The sequence below is a fragment of the Homalodisca vitripennis genome, chromosome 6, assembly GCF_021130785.1.
Source record: "Homalodisca vitripennis isolate AUS2020 chromosome 6, UT_GWSS_2.1, whole genome shotgun sequence".
NCBI lineage: Eukaryota > Metazoa > Arthropoda > Insecta > Hemiptera > Cicadellidae > Homalodisca > Homalodisca vitripennis.
Genome location: NC_060212.1, coordinates 56,512,003 through 56,524,403, shown reverse-complemented (window position 1 = coordinate 56,524,403; position 12,401 = coordinate 56,512,003). Strand labels below are relative to the sequence as shown.

General features: G+C 40.3%; 1 protein-coding gene across 1 annotated transcript; it reads left to right on the top strand.

Moving 5' to 3' along the window:
- Nucleotides 1-4,651: 4,651 nt before the first annotated feature.
- Nucleotides 4,652-6,559, top strand: LOC124365384. The gene has a single exon (XM_046821362.1). It carries the CDS (start codon nt 4,652-4,654, stop codon nt 6,557-6,559), a length of 1,908 nt encoding a protein of 635 aa, XP_046677318.1.
- Nucleotides 6,560-12,401: the final 5,842 nt, after the last annotated feature.

Sequence of the window (12,401 nt, the reverse complement as noted above, 5' to 3'; positions counted from 1 at the left end):
CATGTAACATAAGTGGCCAGTATAAACGTTTGACTGCACAAATGATGAACAAAAACCCAAATCACATTCACACGTGATAATATGCACACGTTTTAAATCTTGTAATATCTGATAAAGCTAATTGCTTCAGTGTATCAATCTCATTTTGAAAGAGCTCTGGGCTTTTTTCAAGAATTCAATTAAAAAACTAAGAACGTTCAGGGAGCAAATTCCTGACTACAAGTCAGATGGAAAAATCCGCAGAAACGCAGCAATGAAAATATTCAGCAGAATAGATGAGTGGACCTCTTCTGAAGAACAGCAAATATGGGAATTGCTTTTGAACATTGATGAAGAAAAGCTGAAAGAACTTATCTTGTTCATGAATGTATAGCCCTAGATTTAAAATACAAGTATGAACGTTGAATATTAGTATGAAGATGGCTCAGGCGAGAAAATCGATGACAGTGATGATGTTGATGATCAAGAAGAAGAAGATGAAGGCCACCAGATCCAGTGCAAAGTGTTGGCATCGTGCAATAGTTGTATTAAGTGTGCATATAAAATTGTATTAGAGTATAACATGTTTTGTTTACAATACCCAGAATTTTCAAAAGTATATAAATTTATTCTAACCATCCCATTGACTCAAGTCTCTTGCGAACAATAATTTTCTACATTGAAACTTATTAAAACCAGATTGAGATAGTCTTTGATAAATGAAAATTTAGCATCTTTACTGTTAATACACTCAGTAGCTGATATTTTGAACTCCGTAGATCCAGACACCTTTATTAATTTTCTTTGTCACTCTAGCTCCAAATTAAAAAGACTTCTCCATGTTTACTTTATTGAAGTAGTAAGTGCTGGTAACTCTTTTTGAAATGCATGTCATGTTAAATAGTCTAGTCTTAATTGTCTATGTGTGTTAGTTTACTAAGTTTACACTAATCACGTTTCAACTATAACTTTTGTCTTTTATTAAGCCACTGAAAATATTTTAAATGGATCGAATGAACATTATGCTATTGAGCAAACAAGCATTAGCTCACAATACACTACTCATACGTGATCCCACCTAATGTTGAGCATCACCTTCAATCCAAGAATGTTTTTCTTTGCAGTTGATGTTGAGTGGGTTGGTCTTCCTCATGATTTTTTTTCACTTTGGATTATTGTAATGAATCCACTTTATATCTCCAGTCACTATACCATGCAAAAACCTTATCTTCTTGTTTTTGGGGCAGCTGTTTGCAGGTAAAAACTCACTTTTTGACATCTCTTGTCTTCTTTCTGGACCATGTCCATGCCCTTTAGACATACTGAAATGGTTTGTTGGGAGTAACCCCAATTTTGCAGCAAGCTCATCTTGTGTTTGGCAAGAATCTTCATCAGATATGTTCTGCAATTCTTCATCTCTAAAATTTTATGGTCTTCCTTCACATTCTATATCCTCAGTGTCAAAATTGCCATCGTTGATCCTTCTAAAGGAAAACTCGCCCGGGCTATTCTTGTCTCCTGTCCTCTCGAGGTAACCCAGCACGGCTCTGGACATAATACACTTATGAATGTTGTTTCACTCCAGTTCATCTTCTCTCAGTGCTGCATCTGGAATTTGACGTTATCACAGACTTGCTTCCTGGAATATGGAGCCATGTTTGTTTAAAGGAATAAAAAAAATCTGTGAGGAAGAAGCTCATTACATTGTTTCAACATTAGAGACACCTAGACTACAAAATATGGATAATGTAGGTGAAGAGGTATTCTCATTGTCTTATCAGGTGAAAAATGGAGTGCACTACAGTGTATTGGACTTGGTCTCCTAACCATGGTGGAGCAGCTGAGTTTCTACGCATAAAGTAATGCTGGTGAGACAGATGGGTTCAATGTGAATGTTATGTACAATTCCAGTTCATATACCACCTAGACTACTAGGAGGTACCAAATAATGCACTTCCAGTAAGTAACCTCATTACATAAAATAACTTTCCGTACAAAATTACACAACAATACATATTCTTATACATTATGACACGTTTTTTACATGTGACACTTTGACATAACACTTTGTGACAACATAACATATTTTCTAGCTCAAATTTTTATTTGTTAAAATATTCTATTTTATTCTTTTTATTAGATTTAAATAAGTTTATATTATTACTTTAAGAGAGCACGGTATGCTGTCATTACATACTGCAGATAAGACATATACAGAGAACATGGTAAGCTTCTATTCCACTCTGCAAATAAAACATGTACATAAAACGCGGTAAGCTGGTATTCCGCACTGCAGATGCGACGTGTACAGAGAGCAAGTAAAACTGACAATCCGTAATGCAGATAAGACATGTATACAGAGCGTGGTAAACTGACTATCCGTAATGCAGATAAGACATGTACACAGAGCGAGTTAAGCTGACAATCCATACTGCAGATAAGACATGTACACAGAGCATGGTAAGCTGACAATCCATACTCCAGATAAGACATGTACACAGAGCGTGGTAAGCTGACAATCTGTACTGCATATAAGACTTGTACAGAGAGTGTGGCAAGCTGACAATCCATACTGCAAATAGGACATGTACACAAGCGAGTTAAGCTGACAATCCATACTGCAGATAAGACATGTACACAGAGCGTGGTAAGCTGACAATCCATACTGCAGATAGGACATGTACACAGAGCGTGGTAAGCTGACAATCCATACTACATGATAAGACATGTACACAGAGCGTGGTAAGCTGACAATCCATGGTGCAGATAAGACATGTACACAGAGCATGTTAAGCTGACAATCCATACTGCAGATAAGGCATGTACACAGAGCATGTTAAGCTGACAATCCATACTGCAGATAAGACATGTACACAGAGCGTGGTAAGCTGACAATCCATACTGCAGATAAGACATGTACACAGAGTGTGGTAAGCTGACAATCTGTACTGCATATAATACTTGTACAGAGAGCGTGGTAAGCTGACAATCTGTACTGCATGTGAGACTTGTACAGAGAGCGTGGTAAGCTGACAATCTGTACTGCATACAAGACTTGTACAGAGAGTGTGGTAAGCTGACAATCTGTACTGCATATGAGACTTGTACAGAGAGTTTGGCAAGCTGACAATCCATACTGCAGATAAGACATGTACACAGAGCTGGTAAGCTGGCAATCCATACTACAGATAAGACATGTACACAAGCGAGTTAAGCTGACAATCCATACTACAGATAAGACATGTACACAGAGCGTGGTAAGCTGACAATCCATGGTGCAGATAAGACATGTACACAGAACATGTTAAGCTGACAATCCATACTGCAGATAAGGCATGTACACAGAGCATGTTAAGCTGACAATCTATACTGCAGATAAGACATGTACACAGAGCATGGTAAGCTGACAATCTTTACTGCAGATAAGACATGTACACAGAGCGTGGTAAGCTGACAATCCATACTGCAGATAAGACATGTACACAGAGTGTGGTAAGCTGACAATCTGTACTGCATATAATACTTGTACAAAGAGTGTGGTAAGCTGACAATCTGTACTGCATATGAGACTTGTACAGAGAGCGTGGTAAGCTGACAATCTGTACTGCATACAAGACTTCTACAGAGAGTGTGGTAAGCTGACAATCTGTACTGCATATGAGACTTGTACAGAGAGTGCGGCAAGCTGACAATCCGTACTGCAGATAAGACATGTACACAGAGCGTGTTAAGCTGACAATCTATACTGCAGATAAGACATGTACACAGAGCGTGGTAAGCTGACAATCCATACTGCAGATAAGACATGTACACAGAGCGTGGTATGCTGGCAATCCATACTGCAGATATGACATGTACACAGAGCGTGGTAAGCTGACAATCCATACTACAGATAGGACATGTAAACAGAGCATGGTAAGCTGGTAATCCATACTACAGATAAGACATGTACACAAGCGAGTTAAGCTGATAATCCGTACTGCAGATAAGACATGTACACAGAGCGTGGTAAGCTGACAATGCGTACTGCAGATAAGACATGTACACAGAGCGTGGTAAGCTGACAATCCATACTGCAGATAGGACATGTACACAGAGCGTGGTAAGCTGGTAATCCATACTACAGATAAGACATGTAGAGGTAAAGGTGGTAATATGAGCCCTGTAGGTATTATGAGCCCCCAATATATCTGGTCATACAGCGCACGCAATCTAGTGGGGATCGATGGAAACACTGTATTAAGTTCCTGTTTAGGCCGCTAGAGCACTCTGGTTCAGTTATTGATGATAGTTGGTGGTTGCAACAGGTGTTCGTATTTTCTTCAACTAAGAAACTTTAAAAAGGTACTTTTTAGCCATTAATTATGATTACTATTCGATTGCAGTAACTCTAATAGGCTAAGTAATCTAATAGAGTAGGTTTTAAGCTTTGATTTATTGTGGGTGATAAATAATTCAGACAGTAACAAAGATAGATTATGGATGAAGGAAATTCAATATGGCGATGTCGGTAATATGAGCCCCCTTCTGTGCCTGTTATATGAGCCCCATCTTTAAGGGGCTCATATTACATGCACTACAACTTGTGTTCCTACTTTTATTGTTTCAGATGCCACGAAAGAGTTTAAGCAAGGCACCTAAACCTAAAAGAAAAAATTGGAATACCGATGATATGGTCATGGCAATAAATGCGATTAGGAACAAAGAAATGGGATTGAAAAAGGCTTCTCAGAAATTTTCTGTCCCAAGACCGACTCTGCAAAGACTTGCTGGAGGTGACAAGCCACCAGAAGAAGCAGCTGCCACTCGTCTGGGAAGGAAAACTATAATGGGAGACCAGCTGGAAATGGAGCTTGTTGAGTACCTGCTTCAGATGGAGAGCAAGTTTTACGGTCTCACCAGACAAGATGTTCGCAGAATAGCTTACCAACTTTGTGTAAGAAACGGGATAAAAAATCCGTTCAAAACAGAGGGGTTAGCTGGTAGGGCTTGGTTCGACCATTTTATGAGGCGGCACAAGGATGTATTATCTGTATTGAAACCTTCAGCAACTTCATTTTCAAGGGCAAATGGATTCAATGAAGAGGCAGTAAACAATTTCTTCGACATCTTAGAAGCTGAGTATAGGAAACACAAATACCCAGCCGACAGAGTTTTCAATGTCGACGAGACAGGGATATCTGTGGTTCAGAGTAAAATTCCCAGAGTGATTGGTTTACGGGGGAAGAGACAAGTGGGAGCTCTTAGCTCAGCTGAAAGAGGCTCTCTTGTGACTGTCATCTGTTGCATGAGCGCAGGGGGCACTTTCATTCCGCCCATGTTAATTTTCCCAAGAAAAAACATGACAGATCTGCTTATGAAAGGTGCTCCACCAGGGGCGATTGGTAGGTGCCACCCTTCAGGGTGGATACAATCAAACCTGTTTACAGACTGGCTACGCCATTTTATTGAGAAGACTAAGCCAACAAAAGAAGATCCTGTACTTCTGATCCTAGATGGTCACAACTCTCACACAAAAAACATAGATATTGTGAATCTTGCGAGGGATAACTTCATATCAATCATTAGTTTGCCCCCACACACGTCACATAAGCTACAACCGTTAGACAAGTCATTCCTGGGGCCACTAAAACACCACTACAGTGAACAAATACGCCGGTATATTCGACATGGCGAAAAACGAGTGGGACCCTATGACATTGCAGAGCTTCTAGGACAAGCGTACCTAGCTTGCCAGACAGGGTCGATAGCTGTGAATGGGTTTAAAACAACCGGATTGTATCCATGCAACAGGAATGTCTTCACTGCTGCAGACTTTGCACCATCATCTGAAGAGACATTCGACATGGAAACCCTACTGCAAGCAAGAAAGAGAAAGCCGACACAGCCTCAAATGGTACACAACTTTGAACACTCAGAGGAGGACGTCGATGATCCTGAAGAGATTATCCAAAGTCTAAGTGAGGATAACCCGCCCGAGACCGAAGCCCACCTACAACCCATCACATCCACCTTATTTCGACCGTCCACTGAAGACCTAGACCTTGCAGGTCCATCCGGTGAATGTGGAAAACAACAACATTCGACAACTGCTGTGTCACCAAAGGATATATGGCCTGTACCCAAACCTAAGAAAAAAGTTTCAAACAAAGGACCGAAACCGTCAAAAGCTGCTCTGGTCACATCATCACCCTACAAAAATGCTCTGCTAGAAGCAGCGGAAAAAAAGAAATTGACTGACGCTAAAAAAGAAGAATCAGAGAAAAGGAAAAAGGAAAAAATCCAGTCTGCAACAAAGACAAAAAACACTGTCAAGTCTGTAAAACGGAAAATTTTCGGAGACAAGGACTCAGATGAATCGGACTGCTCCGTCAATTCCGGAGAGTCAGTTTTGGAAATGCCTGTGGGAGTTGATAATCCCGGAGATGAGCATACGCCCTGTATGTTTTGTGAAGGACTTTACTCAGCCGATCATCGAGGAGAACTGTGGATCCAGTGCATGATGTGTGAAATGTGGGCACACAATGATTGTGCTGGGGCTGAAAAAGATGTGTATGTTTGTGACTTTTGCAGACCATAAAATATTTTCTGTTTGTTTACACCTTTTTTTACACTGGTAAAGTTTTGTAATTAATAAAATACAATTTTCATATAGGATATTTTTGTATGACTGTCATTTTTAACACTCTTTTCCATGTATTTACTTTAGGGGCTCATAATACCAGCACAGAAATTTTTTTTAACAATACGTCTTGTTTTGATTTTTTATTTTTTATTTCACTTTATGTTTAATTAATTGACTGCATTATTTATAAATATATTCACCAAATGTTCTAGTTGAAGTCCAACACAAATAATTTGGTAAAAATAAAAAAATAAAATTATTATTTACAAAAAAGAAAGTAGGGGCTCATATTACCACCTTTACCTCTACACAAGCGAGTTAAGCTGATGATCCGTACTGCAGATAAGACATGTACACAGAGCGTGTTAAGCTGACAATCCATACTGCAGATAAGACATGTACACAGAGCGTGGTAAGCTGACAATCTGTACTGCATATAAGACTTGTACAGAGAGTGTGGTAAGCTGACAATCTGTACTGCATATGAGACTTGTACAGAGAGCGTGGTAAGCTGACAATCTGTACTGCATACAAGACTTCTACAGAGAGTGTGGTAAGCTGACAATCTGTACTGCATATGAGACTTGTACAGAGAGTGCGGCAAGCTGACAATCCGTACTGCAGATAAGACATGTACACAGAGCGTGGTATGCTGGCAATCCATACTGCAGATATGACATGTACACAGAGCGTGGTAAGCTGACAATCCATACTACAGATAGGACATGTACACAGAGCGTGGTAAGCTGGTAATCCATACTACAGATAAGACATGTACACAAGCGAGTTAAGCTGATAATCCTTACTGCAGATAAGACATGTACACAGAGCGTGGTAAGCTGACAATGCGTACTGCAGATAAGACATGTACACAGAGCGTGGTAAGCTGACAATCCATGGTGCAGATAAGACATGTACACATAGCATGTTAAGCTGACAATCCACACTGCAGATAAGACATGTACACAGAGCATGTTAAGCTGACAATCCATACTGCAGATAAGACATGTACACAGAGTGTGGTAAGCTGAAAATCTGTACTGCATATAATACTTGTACAGAGAGTGTGGTAAGCTGACAATCTGTACTGCATGTGAGACTTGTACAGAGAGCGTGGTAAGCTGACAATCTGTACTGCATACAAGACTTGTACAGAGAGTGTGGCAAGCTGACAATCTGTACTGCATATAAGACTTGTACAGAGAGTTTGGTAAGCTGACAATCTGTACTGCATATGCGACTTGTACAGAGAGCGTGGTAAGCTGACAATATGTACTGCATACAAGACTTGTACAGAGAGTGTGGTAAGCTGACAATCTGTACTGCAGATAAGACATGTACACAGAGCGTGTTAAGCTGACAATCCATACTGCAGATAAGATATGTACACAGAGCGTGGTAAGCTGACAATCCATACTGCAGATAAGACATGTACACAGAGTGTGGTAAGCTGACAATCTGTACTGCATATGAGACTTGTACAGAGAGTGTGGCATGCTGACAATTCGTACTGCAGATAAGACATGTACACAGAGCGTGGTAAGCTGACAATCCATACTGCAGATAAGACATGTACACAGAGTGTGGTAAGCTGACAATCTGTACTGCATACAATACTTGTACAGAGAGTGTGGCAAGCTGACAATCTGTACTGTATATAAGACTTGTACAGAGAGTTTGGTAAGCTGGCAATCTGTACTGCATATGAGACTTGTACAGAGAGCGTGGTAAGCTGACAATCTGTACTGCATACAAGACTTGTACAGAGAGTGTGGTAAGCTGACAATCTGTACTGCATACAATACTTGTACAGAGAGTGTGGCAAGCTGACAATCTGTACTGTATATAAGACTTGTACAGAGTGTTTGGTAAGCTGGCAATCTGTACTGCATATGAGACTTGTACAGAGAGCGTGGTAAGCTGACAATCTGTACTGCATACAAGACTTGTACAGAGAGTGTGGTAAGCTGACAATCTGTACTGCATATGAGACTTGTACAGAGAGTTTGGCAAGCTGACAATCCATACTGCAGATAAGACATGTACACAGAGCTGGTAAGCTGGCAATCCATACTACAGATAAGACATGTACACAAGCGAGTTAAGCTGACAATCCATACTACAGATAAGACATGTACACAGAGCGTGGTAAGCTGACAATCCATGGTGCAGATAAGACATGTACACAGAACATGTTAAGCTGACAATCCATACTGCAGATAAGGCATGTACACAGAGCATGTTAAGCTGACAATCTATACTGCAGATAAGACATGTACACAGAGCATGGTAAGCTGACAATCTTTACTGCAGATAAGACATGTACACAGAGCGTGGTAAGCTGACAATCCATACTGCAGATAAGACATGTACACAGAGTGTGGTAAGCTGACAATCTGTACTGCATATAATACTTGTACAAAGAGTGTGGTAAGCTGACAATCTGTACTGCATATGAGACTTGTACAGAGAGCGTGGTAAGCTGACAATCTGTACTGCATACAAGACTTCTACAGAGAGTGTGGTAAGCTGACAATCTGTACTGCATATGAGACTTGTACAGAGAGTGCGGCAAGCTGACAATCCGTACTGCAGATAAGACATGTACACAGAGCGTGGTATGCTGGCAATCCATACTGCAGATATGACATGTACACAGAGCGTGGTAAGCTGACAATCCATACTACAGATAGGACATGTACACAGAGCGTGGTAAGCTGGTAATCCATACTACAGATAAGACATGTACACAGAGCGAGTTAAGCTGATAATCCTTACTGCAGATAAGACATGTACACAGAGCGTGGTAAGCTGACAATGCGTACTGCAGATAAGACATGTACACAGAGCGTGGTAAGCTGACAATCCATGGTGCAGATAAGACATGTACACATAGCATGTTAAGCTGACAATCCACACTGCAGATAAGACATGTACACAGAGCATGTTAAGCTGACACTCTTGTATTGCATATAAGACTTGTACGATAGAGCGTGTTAAGCTGACAATCTAGTACTGCATATAAGACCTTGTACAGAGAGCGTGTTAAGCTGACAATCTGATACTGAATATAAGACTTGTACAGGAGAGCCGTGTTAAGCTGACTATCTGTAAGTGCATATAAGACCTTGTACAGAGAGCGTGTTAACTGACTAATCCAGTACTGCATAGTACGACCTTTACAGAGAGCGTGTTAAGCTGACAATACTTACTGAATATAGACTTGTACAGAGAGCGTGTTAAGCCTGACAATCTGTACTGCCTATTAAGACATGTACACAAGCTTTGTGTAAGCTGGCAAAATCTGTATAGCAGAATATCAGACATTACAGAGAGCGTGTTAAGCAGACAATCCATACTGCAATATAAGACCATGTACAGAGAGCGGTTTAAGTCTGACAATCCATACTGCAATATAAGACTTGTACAAGAGAGCGTGTATAAGCTGACAATCTGACTGAATATAAGACTTGTACAGAGAGCGTGTGTAAGCTGACAATCTGTACTGCATATAAGACATGTACACAGCGCTGTGTTAAGCTAGGGACAATTCATGTACTGCATTATCAGACTTGTACAGAGAGCGTGTTAATAGCATGACAATCTGTACTGCATATAAGACTTGTACAGAGAGCGGATTGTTAAGCTGACAATTCTGTACTGCATATACAGACCTTGTACAGAGAGCACGCATGTTTAAAGCTGGCAATCTGTAATTGCATATCTACATGTACAGAGAGCCGTTGTTTAAGCTGAACAATCCATACTGCATATAAGACTTGTACAGAGATCTGTTAAAGCTGACAATCCATCTGCATATCAAGACTTGTACAGAGAGCGTGTTAAAAGCTGACAATCTTACTGCATAAATAAGGACTTGTATCAGAAGATCGTGATTTAAGCTGACAATCTTGTACTGCATATAAGACATGTACACAGAGCTTGGTTTAAGCTGGCAATCTGTATTGCATATCAGACCTTGGTACTGAGAGCGTGGTTAAAGCTGACAATTCCCCTGTATCTGCATATAAGAACATGTACAACAGAAGCTTGTTAAGCTGGCAATCGGTAAATTGGCATATCAGACTTGAACAGAGAGCGAGTGTTAAGCTGACCAGATCCATACAGCATATAAGAACTTTTACAGAGAAGCTGTGTTTAAGCTGACAATCCATTACTGCATATAAGACTTGTACACGAGAGCGTGTTTAAGCTGTACAATCTGTAACTGCATATAAAAGACTTGTACAGAGAGGCGTGTTAAGCTGACAGTCCATGTACTGTGCAAATATAGACTTGTAACAGAGATCATGTAAGGCTGGACTATCTTTAGTGCATATAAAGACTTGTACAGAGAGCGTGTTAAAATGACAATCACATGTACTGGCATATAATACTTGATACAATGAGATCATGTTAAGTCCTGACATTCATGTACAGAATATAAGACTGTTGTACAGAGAGCGGTGTTTAAAAAAGCTGACAATCTGTACTGCATATAATACATGTATACCCAATGAGCTTTGATTTAAGCTGGCAATCTGTCCTGAAGTATTGCATATCAGACTTGTACAAAGAGCGTGTTAAGGTCCTGACAACCTGATACATGCATATAAAACGACTTGTATCACAGAGCGTGTTAAGCTGACAATCTGTACTGTGCATATAAGACATATACACAGAGCAGTGGTTAAGCTGACTAATTCTGTACTGCAGAATAAGCACTTGTACACATAGAGCGTGGTTAACGATACAATCTGTACTGCATATAAGACTTGTACAGAGAGCGTAGGTAAGCTGACAATCCTGTACTGCATATAAGACTTGGACCCAAAAGCGCGTGTAAGCTGACAATCCAGTACTGCATATAAGACATTACCACAGAGCGTTTTAAGCTGACAATCTGTACTCGCACTGCAAATAAGACTTGTAACAGAGAGCGTGGTTAAGCTGACAATCCCTGTACATGCATATAAGACTTGTACAGAGAGCGTGTTAAGCTGACAATACTGTACTGCATATAAGGACTTTGTACAGTAGAGCGTGTTAAGAGCCTGACAACGCTGTACTGCAAATAAAGGACTTGTACAGAGACCGTGTTTAAGCTGACCAATCTGATACTGCATATCAAGACATTGGTACACAGAGGCCGTGGTTATAAGCTGACAATCTGTACCGCAGATAAGATATGTAACACAGAGCGTGGTTAAGCTGACCAATACTGTACTGCAAATATAAACTTGTACACAGAGACCGTGTTAAGCTGACAATCTGTACCCGACAATAATACTTGTACAGAGAGCGTGTTTTAAGCTGGACTAAACTGTACTGCATATAAGACATGTACACAGAAGCTTGTGTTAAGCTGGCAATCAGTATTGCATATCAGACTTGGTATCAGAGAGCGTGTTAAGCTGACAAAATCTAGTACATGCATATAACGACATGTACACAGAGCTTGTTAAGCTGGCAATCTGTATTGCATATCAGACTTGTTACACAGAAGCGGTGGGTAAGATCTGACAATCTGTACTGCATATAAGACCTTGTAAACAGAGACTTGTGGTAAAGCTGACAATCATGTATAGCATATAAGACTTGTCCACACAGCGCGTGGGTAAGCTGACAATCCCAAATCTGCATAATAAACTTGTACACCAGAGCGTGGTTAAGCTGACGAATCTGTACTGCAAATAAAAGACTTGTACAAGAGAGCGTGTTAAGCTGACAATCTGTACTGCCAGATAAGACTTGTAACAGAGAGCAGTGTTAAAGCTGGCAAACCATACTGCATAAA